At 41.9% G+C, this 14,529-nt stretch overlaps 1 protein-coding gene across 1 annotated transcript in view; it reads left to right on the forward strand.

Annotated features, from left to right (window-relative positions):
- The first annotated feature begins 238 nt into the window (after positions 1-238).
- GOT1 (glutamic-oxaloacetic transaminase 1) overlaps positions 239-14,529 on the forward strand; it is a 38,817-nt gene continuing 24,526 nt past the window's right edge. Inside the window, exon 1 of the mRNA XM_033943440.1 lies at positions 239-438. Coding sequence (XP_033799331.1) covers positions 321-438 — 118 coding nt within the window. The 5' untranslated portion in view covers positions 239-320. The remainder of the gene's footprint in view (positions 439-14,529) is intronic.

A 14,529-nucleotide genomic window follows, 5' to 3' on the forward strand; every position in this document is an offset into this window, starting at 1 on the left:
TTGGACATAACAGGAAAAAAACCTCACTTTGCCGGCGTTATTGCGTCCACCGCCGTGCCTCTGGTTCCCGAAAAGGTCTTTCCTGGCGTCCGGGGCACCATGGTTTCGGTGGAGAAGGCCTTGCCTAGTTGGTTACACAAACTGTCAATCTTACCATTCCGCCCAGCTCTCGGTCACTATTGGCTGTCGCGTGTCTAGGTTGCAGAGGCGGTGCCCACGCTGCGGCTCTGGGATTGGCTGCTTCCTCGCCTGCTTTTCCTGTGCCCGTGGTGAAGGTGAGAGTCTCCTCCAGTCTAGAGTTCTGAACTCGAAGGTTCCTAATGGCTGCGAGCTCCGTCTTCTCCGGGGTTCCGGCTGCAGCTCCGGTGGCTGTGTTCAAACTCACGGCTGACTTCCGAGAGGACTGCGATCCGAGGAAGGTGAATTTGGGAGTGGGAGGTGAGTATGAGAAGTCAGACAATTAGAAGCACAGTAGAATGCAATCCCTTACCCTTTGCAGGCAGAATGCAAAACATCACTGCATTGCTGTCAGGTGCTAGCGGATGAGACCAGACCATGGACCTAGAAGTGACATACTGTACTGTTCACTGAGGAATTTCTTCCAGTTTACGTCTATGAAGCAATAATATTCTGGCACCGATTGCCTGGGGCGAAATGCTCTACGTGGAACTCCAAGGAGATTATCCCTGCAGCTAACCCTCTCGATTTCTGATATTAGTGGAGGAGTGAAGCTGATCAAGGAAAGTGAAGAGGAGCGGGCACTTCAATACCTTATTATAGGGCCCTAGGTTGCTTGCGGTTTCCAAATACTAACCCAAGTGTAATGATAATATTTTGCTTCCTAATGCAGTAGCCAAGTAGTATGCAAGTAAATTGTGTGGAAAGGTAGAACACCTAATAGATCTACACAAGCAGCAGCAGCTACATTTTGTGCACCCCCCCAAAAAAAAAAAAAGATGATAGGCACTTGATATACAATACAGTATAGTGACTTATATATCACAGTTTTCTGCAAGGAATAGAAACATGATGACAGATAAAGGCCAAATGGCCCAACTAGTCTGCCCATCCGCAATAGCCATTATCTCTTCCTCTCAAAGAAATCCCACATGCCTTGCATGCATTTACATAGGTATATGTGCTGGAATGGTGTTCTGTACATAAATTTGGTTGGTATCAAGAAAAATGGAGTTATTCACAGGGTTTTAATATGCATACATTTTGTGCATGTTCTGAAATTCTGGAGCGCACAAAAAGGTGTGGTAGACTTGGCTAACATGCTGTAAACAATGAGCATGCAAATTACAGCCACATTAAAAACGTAACAGTAATCCACAGTTTATTGCAAAATATCACATTTCCTGTTAGTGCCCGAGCAATGATTGGCATAAAAAAAAACAAAAGCCAGTGATCTGTATTGGCTCTGGTCTTTCCCCCTCATTCTGGCCTAATCAACTTAACTAGACACCCCACCTTTCTTAAATAAACACTTCCCTAGTGTTTTTAGCAGTACCCTTGTCCCACTTCCCAATTTTGATTGGCCCCTTCCCATTGACTTTAAAAACCCTGATGTCTAGTGGCACCTCTGCCACTGTCAACCCGCCACTTAAAAAAAATCTCTCTGCTGTCTGTTGCCCCCCCATCCCCTGGATCCTTGTACCTGAAAGAGGCAGGAGCAATGCTTCACTTCTGCCTCTTGAGCCGCCATCTTGATAAATGGTGGTGCCCAGCCCTGCACAGAGCATCCTGGACTGCACCGGACAGGATGGGTCTGTCATATAGAGGATTTTGTCCTTATTTGATAATCTCCACTCGACTACCAGTATGGGGCTGTGTGGGGTTATCATATGGCTCTAGAAAAAGGAGGACAAATAGAGACATCTGGGTTTTATTCCCATTGCTTTAAACGGAAGTAAAGCCCAGATGTCTCTATCTGAAATCCTTACTTTCAGTAACAGTAAAACCCGGATGTCTCAATCCGTCTTCCTTTATCTGGAGCCATATGGTAACCCTAGCTAAGTTTTTCGTTTTGGTTGGATTTTTCTTTTGTTTAACCCTAGCTAAGTGCCACAATTTTTTACAAGGTGGCAGCACCAGAGGCAAGACTGAGTGGGAACGAGATTCCAGGAGTGCCTGGAAAAAGGGTTGTGAGTTGGAGGACTTTTTTTTTTAAAGGGAAATGATGGGCTTTTTAAAGTTAGAGGGAGGGAGGAGGTCAGTCATGTCAGGGGTGGGGGTAAAGGGTGCCACTTGGCACTGAGGAAGTGTTTAAGTAGAATGAGGGGAAGACACCAGGTATTTAACTTCTGATGGGTAAATTATAGGCTCTTTATCATATGTTTTAAAATGCTGTGTTCTAATGTCTCAAATCCATGCACAAATATTGAAATTATTATCAAGGTGCCAGAACATTCAATTTATAAATATAGCCAAAATATAAACTTATTTAAGGCTATGAAGCCACCTTGTATGTGATTTTCAAAAATATTTTTTAGAATTTTTTACCAATTTTTTACCCGACCCTCAGTGGCACCACTCAGGACTCAAACTTCTCATTGTCCTGAGCTTTATGTGTCTACTCGTCATCGGGACATTTTTCATAGAGCTTTCCGCTATTTATATTTCTATTGATGCTTTTCTTATAAAGATACTTTCTTATAAAGATAAATACTTAGCTTAAAATATGGCTAAGTTTTTTTTTTTTTTTCTAATGTCTAACATGGGAGTAAACTTCAGCATAGAAACTCTTTTTATATTCAATGACCCTTAATAAGCAGACAAGCTGTTCATTTATCATGAGCCGCAGCCCATGGTAGCTTTCTGCTTAGGCCCCTCTGTTTAGCATAATAGTTGGGGTTTTTTTTTTTTTGCCCATCTCTTTCAAGAAAGCCAGAAAATTAAAGAGAAGAAAATAGTCATGAAATCTGTACAAATGCTGATTGCAGTAGAACAAGCTAGCCTCTTCCAGGCCTTCCTCAGACCTGAATTAAAACCTCAGCTTTTAAAAAACAAAAGAACAGCAACAACTCCCCCCTCCTCCCCCCGCCATGCTCATCCTATTGTTTTTTTTGTGCATATCTTTTCATCTGAGTTTAAAAGTTAGTGCCTTCATTACCATGAGATTTAGATGAGCCCTTGAAGTCAGCACTGAGTTTTTGCACTGTTAGTTTATGTGCAAAACTCAATTTCAACATCGAGCACCCACAGTAGTGCATAGACTTGAGCACAGAAGCTGTATGCAAAGTCTGCCACACGTTATTGCATTGGTAACAGGGAAATGCCTACTGTACCCGAATGTAACTTGATCATAAATAAGTAAATACAATTTGCTAAGCTTTTTTCTCACTATATAAATTGGGAGATAAGACTTAACCCCACTTTTACTAAGCTGCAGTAGAGATTTCTTCTATGGCCCATAGTGCTAAATGCTTCAACACTGCTCTGACGTTCATAAAGTGGAAGTAAGGAATAAGTAGGGAACTACAGGCCAGTAAGTCTGACTTCTGTGGTAAGTAAATTAATGGAAACGCTTTTAAAACAAAGAATAGTGAGGTTTCTGTAATCCAGTGGATTACAGGACCCGAGGCAACAGGGATTCACTAGAGGCAGGTCTTGTCAGACAAATCTGATCAATTTCTTTGACTGGGTAACCAGAGGATTGGATAGAGGATGTGCGCTAGATGTGGTGTATTTAGATTTTAGCAAAGCCTTTGACAGTGTCCACACAGGTGTCTAATAAATAACTGAGTGCCCTCGGGATGGACCCCAAAGAGACAGACTGGGTTAGGAACTGGTTTAGTGAAAGGCCATAGGGTAGTAGTGGTCAATGGAGGAATGGGATCTCAATATGTATACTTTGGAGGAAAGGCGGGAGAGGGAGGCCGAGGAGGAGATAGTGGATGCTGTGGATTGGCAGACTGGTTGGGCCATTTGGGCTTTATCTGCCATCATATTTCTCTGTGGCCAATGAATATACAGTACCCTGGGAGTTACTACCTAAGCATTGTCTATGGTAGAGCTTAAATCTTTGGAAGGCAGTCAACTTTTAACCCTACACTCCTTTTCAGAGCACTATAGGTTGAATGTCAAGCCAGGCAAAGAACAGTATTTAGTACTGTGGTACTGAAAGACTCTCTACTTACCTCCCACTCTGAGGATGAGTAAGCGGAGGTACCTTCCCATGCATCTTTACAGATCAGGCAAGAATGAAGGGGAAGGTTAAATTATACAGAATAGTCCAGAAACTCATTGTAAATTGAGGTACCAAAACTCCTACAACTGAAATATGGCTGTTGCCCCCATTACAGCTTGTCTCTGTCCAGTCAGACAGTCTGATTCAAGGGGACGGACTAGTTCCATGTACAAGATGCCCGCGGGTTGAATCCTTCTTGAAACAAGCGAAGGAACTGAGTGGAGATGGCAAGGCCAAGAAGTATCTGTGACAATGAGAACTACAAACAACGAATTGCTTCTTGAAGTATCAAGGATCTCCAGCAGAAGGGAAGATGGAACTATGGTAAAAGAGGACAGTGTCAGATCTTGCAGATTTCACACCCTGATTCCACCTTTCCTCAAGCCAGTATGCAGCCTTGAGGAAGCAAGAACTCCCCAAAGTTGCCAGATTGGTACTGGTAGTTGGTGCACGCCTTCTGAGGGCTACATAGGCATCCACTAGCTGACTAGACATCCTGGAAGGCATGCTTTTTGCATGATGTTACTGAAAGTTTGTTGAGATTCATCGAATCTATTGACTGTTGTCCAGTACTGCTTAGCCATGTTGGCATGAATGATACTGCTAGGTATCCTGCCTGCCATATCAAGAGGTGTATAAATTATGTTCTCCTCAATCTTTTCTATTGAGGATAAAGGTCGAGGGAAAGAAGCATGCATCCTGGATATGAATGCATGGTGGCACAGATGGTGTCATAAAGTGTTTTGGCTTCTTGGACCATGGGATGATTTTCCAAGGGCTGCTGAACAGAGATGATCTTCATCTATTAGAATGAAGTGTCTTCTGCAGCAGACCGACTAAACTAGGATCACTGCAGATGGGTTAATGTAGCTCTCAGGTAAGTAAAACGTTAAATATCTGTATGAAAATGAAAAATGACAGCATCTGGAAAGCTGTGTATACCAATGTCCATAGTATGGGAAATAAAGTTTTGGATCTAGAGGCTGTAATGGAAGCACTGCCTTCGATTTAGGGGTGGTCGTGGAGATGTGGTTTGCAGAGAACCATAACAGAGATACAGCTATACTGGCCTATAACTATATTCAGGAAGGACAGGGTAGGAAGAAAAGGAGGAGGAATGGTGCTATATAATAGTAAAGTGACAGAATTGCAGAACGTACGAGGTAAGGAGGAGGCACTGAGGTTAAGCTGGAGAAAGTGTTAATGTCCATGTCAAGATTAACTGCCTCTTTTACAAAGCCGCGCTAATGGCCCCGAAGCCCATAGAGATTTAAAGGGCTTCGGGGCCTTTGCCGTGCGGCTTTGTAAAAGAAGCCGTGTGTTCCTAAATCAGTGTGTATGTATTCTAATGTGCACATACTTACGAACTCTTACCCGTGCGCCACTCCTACTTCCCTGTTGACATAACGGTGCATACTTTACCAACATCTTTATGCTGATCGGAGTTTTATAACAGGCCATTTACACATGTATGTGGTCACATATGTACAACAATGAGTATAAAATTAGCCCCAGATTGCATAAATTGCATGGACTTTTATGTGTGTATGAAGTTGTGCAATTTTAGAAAAGCCTTTTTCTGCTTTATAAAAATTACCCTTCTGGAGGGCACCTGTATTCTTTCAAGAGGCACCTATTTGTAGTAGCCCATTCCAGAAGGGAAAGCAGGTGCTTACGTTTTATTTAGACTAGAGAATACTAGCCTACCTGGTGATAAACAGTAGGAGCGGTGACTTATGCCAGTCATGGAGCTGGTGTAAATGCTTGTGCTTAGATAATTGTGTAACTTATGCACATAAGTCTGAGTCCTGCCTATGCTGTACCCAGACTCCACTCATGTGATCATTCACCTGTAATATACATGCTATCAAGTATATGTGTACATACTTGAGAAGGTATTTAAGGACAGACTAAAGGCCTTGTTGCTCAAAGAGGCTCATTAAACAGAGTTTATGGAATATCTCCTCATGATGGTTGAAAACTGGTTTTGCACATGATCCAGGGAATTAGGGATGAACTCGAGATGTTATTCTTTTATAAGGCTATTAAAAAGATGGAACAAAACATATGAGTACTTAACGATGTATACTAATGAGCTTGATACATTTGATATATACAAATGTTACTAATGTTTTTGTTGTTGCGTGCTTTATGAATTATTTTATTTACCGGTATTTGGTTAGTTTTATATCCCGCACTCCCCAATGAGCTCAAAACGAGTAACAAGGTTGTCATACATAAGAACATAAGAATTGCCGCTGCTGGGTCAGACCAATGGTCCATCGTGCCTAGCAGTCCACTCACGCGGCGGCCCCTAGGTCAAAGACCAGCGCCCTAACTGAGACTAGCCCTACCTGCATATGTTCCGGTTCAGCAGGAACTTGTCTAACTTTGTCTTGAATCCCTGGAGGGTGTTTTTCCCCTATGACAGACTCCGGAAGAGTGTTCCAGTTTCTGCCACTCTCTGGGTGAAGAAGAACATCCTTACATTTGAATGGAATCTATCTCCTTTTAACTTTAGAGAGTTCCCGCTCGTTCTCTCCACCTTAGAGAGAGTGAACAATCTCTCTTTCTGTTTCGATCATGTCCCCTCTCAGTCTCCTCTTTTCAAGGGAGAAGAGGCCCAGTTTCTCTAGCCTCCCATTGTACGGCAACTCTACCAGTCCCTTAACCATATTTGTTGCTCTTCTCTGGACCCTTTCGAGTAGTACTATGTCCTTTTCCATGTACGGCGACCAGTGTTGGATGCAGTATTCCAGGTAGGGACGCACCATGGCCTGGTACAGCGGCATGATAACCTTTTCAGATCTGTTTGTGATCCCCTTCTTAATCATTCCTAGCATTCTGTTCGCCCTTTTTGCCGCCGCTGCACATTGCACGGATGGCTTCATTGACTTGTCTACAAGTACTCCCAAGTCTCTTTCCTGGGGGCTCTCTCCGAGTACAGCACTTGACATCCTGTATTCGTGCATATGATTTTTGTTACCGACATACATCACCTTGCACCTCATTTGCCATTTCACGGCCCATTCCTTGAGTGTGTTTATGTCTCGTTGTAGGTCTTCGCAATCCTTCTGTGTCCTCACTACTCTGAATAACTTTGTATTGTCCACAAATTTAATCACCTCACTCGTCGTACCAATTTCCAGGTCGTTTATAAATATGTTGAAGAGCACAGGCCCGAGCTCCAAACCCTGCGGCACTCCACTTGTGACGCTTTTCAAGTCCGAGTATTGTCCATTTACCTCCTACTCTCTGTTTCCTATCCGCCAACCAGTTTTTAATCCACGTGAGTTTATCACCCTCGATTCCATGGCTCACAATTTTTTGAAGCATAGAAAAGCAAATTATGAATTTATATTTATACAGTAATGTTAGATGTACAAAGTCAAGTTTAGCATTATGAATGCATTCCTGTAATGCACCTAGAATATTACAGATAAAATAAAAAAAATAAAATTTCCTGAATAGCACATAGCTGGATTTTTGGCATTTATTGTATATATGTAAATGCTAGTCTTCTATACTGAATTATCTGTTGGTAATACAATCGGCCTCTTTTACAAAGCTGCGCTAGCCCATAGAGATTTGAAGGGCTTCGGAGATGTTGCCGCGTGGCAACCGCTAGCGCGGCTTTGTAAAAGAGGCCGAATGTGTCATTAAATGCCACTCTCGAGGACAATCTGTAAATAAGTTACAAGGTGAATTTGTAATGTTATAGTGGGTAAGCTCAAATTAGACTCTCTTCTTTAGTAAATCACATGCTGTTTTGCAAACTGTATTTTGTGATTGAAGATCTAACTTTGGGATGTGGGAGGCAATTACCAAAAAGAGTATTGTGAAATATGCACGAGTTCTGGGCAGAGGGGAATGATGATCTGCCAGCGTAAGCACTATGGCAATGGAGGTGACTATTTAACCTCTGATAGATGAAAGGTATGTTTTTGGCCTTGAAGCTGACTGTGAGGCAAAAGTCAGAGATGAATGATTTATTTAGTTTTGATTCTTATATGCTTTAATTTATTTGTTGATCATGCGCGCTTGACAGCACAGTAACTAAAAGGCCCTGTCAGAAAACATGAGACATCTTCCGCATTTTAGAAGACCCCTGTGTAGGTACTACCCACCCTCCCTGCAAGTAAAGGTACAAATGTTCCATATGGTGTGTGTACTCCATTGAGTGGAGGCCTTCTTGGGGAGAGGATGGGGGTGGGGGGAGTGGGGGGAGGGAAGTACTGCAACATGCTTTGCTTTTTCTCTTCCAAAATACAATACAGGCAGGTCCCCGGGTTAAGAACGAGTTACGTTTTTAAAGCTGTTCTTAAATCGGATTTGTATGTAACTCAGAAATTGTAGATTTTAAGATTCTTGCTGCTTATCTATGCTCCTAGTTAACAAAAGGGCCAACTGTCCCTACCTGTGTTCCCTCTAAGGTACATAATGCACAACCACACACTGTTCTTAATGTGGCCATGAATCTTCTTTTATCAACTGAAAACATCATAAACTCCGATAATTTTCTACTTTTAGGTACCCCCATCCCAATGTTCTATCCTACCCTATCCAATTTTCTTCGTCTACCTATGTGGACACAACAACATTGTAACTTTTTACCCCACTTGTTTTTCCCAACTCCTCCAGTAGTGTCTGTATTGTTAAGTGTTCACGAATATGTTAGCTAATGCACAAAAATGATCTTAACTGTTTTTACCCTTATATTTATTGTAATGTTATTCGCTTAGAATTTTTAAGCGAACCATTAAATCTAAATAAACTTGAAACTTGAAACTTGAGAAGTGTAAGAGTCTATGCCAATGAACGACCGTGTTCTTAAGTACGAGTCGTACTTAAGACAGGCATCAGTAACTCGGAGACTGCCTGTATGTAGCTTTTATAAAAGCAATTCACAGAAAAAGTAGGTGTCTCGCACTTCATGGGTACTTTTCCTCTAGGCAGTTAGCAAAGGGAAAGCATATGCACACTTTTGAGATTTTTTTGTACAGTCCACAGGACAAAGTACCTGCAAACATTGCAAATATCTGTTTTTGGATGAATGTTATGTATTTTACAATGAGTTACAACCTGAAATAATTCTGCCATAGGTTAATAGCCTTACTGGGTCAGATCAATGGTCCATCAAGCCCAGTAGCCCGTTCTCACGGTGGCCGATCCAGGTCCCTAGTATCTGGCCAAAACCCAAGGAGTAGCAACATTCCATGCTACCAATCCAGGGCAAGAAGAGGCTTTCCCCCATGTCTTAATAACAGACTATGGACTTTTCCTCCAGGAATTTGTCCAAACCTTTCTTAAAACCAGCTACGCTATCCGCTTTTACCCCAACCTCTAGCAAGGCTGACATTTGATTGATTGATTGATTTTAGGATTTATTTTCTGTCTTTTTGAAATATTTCTTCCAAGGTAGTGTACAGAAAGAATAAGTCGAACATGTAATGAAACCTTGTCCACAATTGTAAACAAGATATCTGCAAACACGGAGAACTTATCTTCATGTTTACCTGTCTTGACCCCTGGAAAGTCAACAGCTCCAGAGATTAAAAAAAAGGAACAGAAAGACCTTCTGTCTAGTTCCCTTAAAATTTTAAGCCCTCTTTTACTAAGCTGCGTCGGAGCAACGTCTGACCATTTAGTGCTCTGGGCCGCGGTATAAACCTCTACCGCGGCTTAGTAAAATGGGGGGGGGGCTAAATTCTTTTGAGTATCTCCCATTTAGCTTAAAAACAGATGTAAGATTTTCATAAAAGTTACTAACCAACCTACAGAAATAATAACGGATCTATTTTTACTAATCTAAATTTAAAAAAAAGTCAGAAGGGCTCTACTGAATGTCTTTCCGGCATCTAGAATAAATGTAACTGGCATATTATTAATTTTAACTGAGCCAGCAGCGGAAGCCCCAAACAACTGAGTGATAGGGGAAGCCCAGAAGCTGCCGATCCAGCAGCTTTGGGGGAGCCCTGCTGGCTCAGCTGATCGGGGATTCCCCTGCCATAATCAGCTCAACCAGTAGAGAGAGCAGCAGCAGAGTGGCAGAAGAAAAGTTTTATTTTGACAGGAGGGTTGGGAGGGAGGAGCTGTGCCTAGTGATTGCGCCAGGCACAGTTCCCTTTATACTGGGTCTGCTCCTCACCCCGTCTTGCTCCCACCATGGTATTTTTTTTTTACCGTGGTCTCGGAGCTTTGTGCATCCTGTCCTTTAGGCTCCATGTTCTTTTAACGCTCGACTGTAAACCAGTTCTAACTGGTTTAGTGTCGAAGTATTTTAGCTTCTGATACACATAATGCCTCTGCACGGTCTTTTCCGTGCTTCGTAGCATCCTCTGATAATACTATGTAAATGTATTACAACGAGGTCATTAATATTAAAATGAGCACTCGGGGTGATGCACGAAATGAAGCCCTGACCTTTAACAGTCCAAAATTACTGGCAGGTCTGGAGGTGCTGGCAGCATTGAACTGCATGTGTTAAAAGTGCATTTCAGGTGTGTGTGTGTTAAAGGTATGTCTCGTGTGCATGCATCAAAAGTGTACAATGGCAGGTCTGGGCTGCTGATTGCATGAGAGATGAAGATAATATTTATTATACTTGTTGGGGGGGATGTCCCATATATATGTGTTAAAAGCATGCCTCAATGTGTCTAAAAGGTGTGTCTTGTGTGCATTCATTAAAAGCACATGCCTGCAGTTTCTGGGGCTGCCGATTGCATGAGAGATGGAAGTTAAAAAAACAACAACAATGGAGGCAGCGTATATGTCTCGCAGAAGCAGAATAGAAAAAAGCATTTGAATGGTTCACTAGTTGATAATAATAATAATAACTTTATTTTTGTATACCGCCATACCCAGGGAGTTCTAGGCGGTTCACATCAATTATACAAAACTTAATAAGAAATTACAATAAACTATCTTTACAAGTAAAGAAGGTATTGGAACAAAATTAACAAGAAATTACAATTGATCATGGTTACAGTTGATCATAATTACAGGCAATGAGGTGATAAAGATGGGCATGCGAGGGGGGGGGAATGAGTAGGTCATTGGAGTTAGTGAGATGGGGGAGATCAAAAAGAGGGGGAGGGGACCAGGCGAGTTGGGTTGTTTGAGGGAGGGGGGAGAGAAATGGAAGAGATGGGATTAGGGATATTGAGCGTGGAATAAATGCGTTTTGAGTGTTTTTCGGAAATCAAGGTAGGAGTGGGCCTTGAGCAGAATTTGGGCTAGCCAAGTGTTCTGTTTGGCTGCTTGGAAGGCGAAGGTTTTGTTGAAGAACCTTTTGAGGTGACAAAGTTTTAGGGAGGGGAAGGCGAAAAGATTGATTCTGCGGGAGTTCTTTTTGTTGCAGTTCAGGATGAAATGAGGGGTGAGGTAGCTCGGAGATAGCCCAAAGACAGTTTTGTAACAGAAGCACGCGAACTTGAATAGGATTCTAGATTCAAGGGGTAGCCAATGTAGTTTGTGGTAAAAAGGGGTGATGTGGTCCCATTTGTTTAAGCCAAATATAAGGCGAACGGTGGTGTTCTGGATAAGTTTCAGTCTCCTGATGGTTTTCTTCGTGGAGGCCAGATAAATGATGTTGCAGTAGTCTAGGATGCTGAGAATGGAGGATTGAGTCAACAGGCGGAATGAGGTGTCGTCGAAGTATTTTTTTATGGTGCGTAGTTTCCAAAGAACTGAAATGCATTTCCTGACCGTAATATCAGTATGTTTTTCCAGGGATAGATGTTTGTCTAGGGTGACTCCCAATACTTTTAAGGTTTGTTCGATGGGGAAGGCCATACCTTTCACTTGGATTGTGGTGTCTTTGATTTTGTCGTTGGGGGTAGCTAGGAAGAATTTGGTTTTGTCAAGATTTAATTTTAGTCTGTGGGATAGCATCCAGAGTTCTATCTGAGTAAGTGAGCTTGAAAGAGAGGTGAGCAACTCTGGAGTGAAGCTGGTTAGTGGGATGACTATTGTAATGTCATCTGCATAAATGAAGAATTTGAGCTTGAGGTTTTTCAGGAGGTTTCCCAGGGAGGCGAGGTAGATGGGGGAGAGAGGGGAGCCCTGTGGGACCCCACAGGCATTATCCCAGCTGTATGAGAGGGAGTCATTCTTGAATACCCTGTATGATCTATTTTTTTAGAAATCCGCGGAACCAATTGAGGACTTGGCCAGAGATGCCGATGTAGGCAAGGAAGTCTAGGAGGATGGAGTGGTCTATGAGGTCGAATGCACTGCTAAGATCAAGTTGTACTATCAAGGCGCTAGTGCCCTGGCTGAAAAGTGAATGAAGGTGGTCGAGTAGAGCGGCAATGATGGTCTCAGTGCTGTGGTCCTGGCGGAAGCCTGATTGGTTGTCGTTTAAGATACTGAATTTTTCTAGGTATGTGGTGATTTCGGCTCCTCCCCTCCGCACTGGTCATTGAACGCTTATGGCATGTCCATGATGCGCTACAATAAAGGCACACCTATGATAGCTCATGCATGCCTACTATGTAGAATTTACAGGTCCACGCACACATTTAAGCCTCTTTCTGTGGACTGTTCTGTGCATGTGTCGGTCACTTTCTCCAACGACTGATCTGATGGCATTTTCTTGGACCTCTGCGGAGCTCATTTGCATTTGAGGTTTTTCAGCATCGCTCGCTTTTTGAAATTGGAAAATTTACTGGCACTACAATGACCCACAGGATTTTAACGGCAAGTTTAGAACATTCCTTATGCCAATCTCAGTCCTTTAGATTGCAAGCCTTCTTGGGGGGAGGGGCAATACCTATTGTACCAGTGTTTAGCTTACATTTGAAAACTCAAATAATTAAATCTTAAATCCAAATTTATCAAAGTACTACCCCAGTATGTGTCCCCCCCACTGCCTCCATTTACAATATCCTTTCACATAGATACACAGTGTAGTGCCAGTCCCCCTTTTCACTTACAACCCTGGTGCTGATTCACACTGCCATCTTCCTAACATACTCGTACACACATTCTGAGTTGATCCTCCCCTCTTTCTCACCCCTTCCAACACACTTTTTCTCACTAATCTCTAATAATCCCTGTCCAGTCTATTCTCACATATGCATGCATGTTTTAAGATAGAACAAAACCTGTCTAGGAAACATAATACTGTAGTACTGGCAGTAGTCACAAGATGTCACTGCTTCCTAAATTGAGTATTAAACACTCCTGGTGGAATTGTGCGCAAAAAAATTCAAAATTCTGTGCACAAAATTTTCAAATTCTGCAAGTTTATTTGACAACATTTAAATAGTATTTTTCCTAAGTATTATCCATAATTTCAGTACAATTCAGTATTGTCATTAATTATACTAGAGAAAACAAAGAGCCAAATTCTCGCTTAGTGATTTTCTTCTATCAGAAGACATCATATTGAACAGTGAAAAACTTCTCTCCGCATCTCTGGAGTTGGAGACGGCATTTATACAACTGAATGCCAAACAAGCTACATTGTGTGAACCAACCCCCCCCTTTCCCAAATATCTGTTATGGTCAGCATTCTAGAAAATAGGTCAAATATCAACAATTTTGGGTAATTTGAAACCAAAGATTGGAAGAAAAGCACTTTGGACAACTTTTTGAAACCTCTTAGACAGTCAGGTTCATCTGATCATAAGGCTGGTGGCAGGGGGCCAAGAACCATTCAAATGGCACTTCAAGCTGTCAAACAACTGGTCCCATGGAAACCATTTACTGCCCCCAAGATTAAAAATATTTTGAAGTGCTATTCAGTATACAATTAAATTTCTCTATGTCAAAAATGATTGATATTTAACCAATTTTGTAGAAGCTATGCTGGCCATAGCAGGGGTCTGGGTTTTGGTTTTGGTTCACAGTGTAGAATTTCAGTACAATCCAGTATTTTCATTTAAATTATAGTAGAGAAAGAACCTTCAAGTTTTTTTTCGCTTAGTGATTTCCTTCTAGTAGAAAGTATCAAATTGTACAGTGAAAAACTGCAGTTCTACAACTGAAAGCCAGTCTGGAGATAACTGGAATTCTCTCTTTTTCAATGAAAGCCAAAACGTTTGGAGGTCTAAAACAATTGTACTTTAAATAACTCAGGTACAATTCTTTTCCTGTACAGTTTTAGCTCGTATTCGGGTACCTCAGAAAAATCAGGTATTGCATGAAAATATTCAGAATCCTCTGGCATGATATAAACACGATGGAGGATCAAATAATCTACAGTACAGACCTTCAGAAAATTCAAGCCTGGTTGCCCATATGATAGATATTTGTCAAGCTTTTCAGAAGCTCTTTGGAATGCCTTTTTAAAAGGTCTATGCAGACAAGTCTTTTAACAGGAGACAAGTTTT

This window comes from Geotrypetes seraphini, chromosome 4 (genome assembly GCF_902459505.1).
Source record: "Geotrypetes seraphini chromosome 4, aGeoSer1.1, whole genome shotgun sequence".
Taxonomy (NCBI): Eukaryota; Metazoa; Chordata; class Amphibia; order Gymnophiona; family Dermophiidae; genus Geotrypetes; species Geotrypetes seraphini.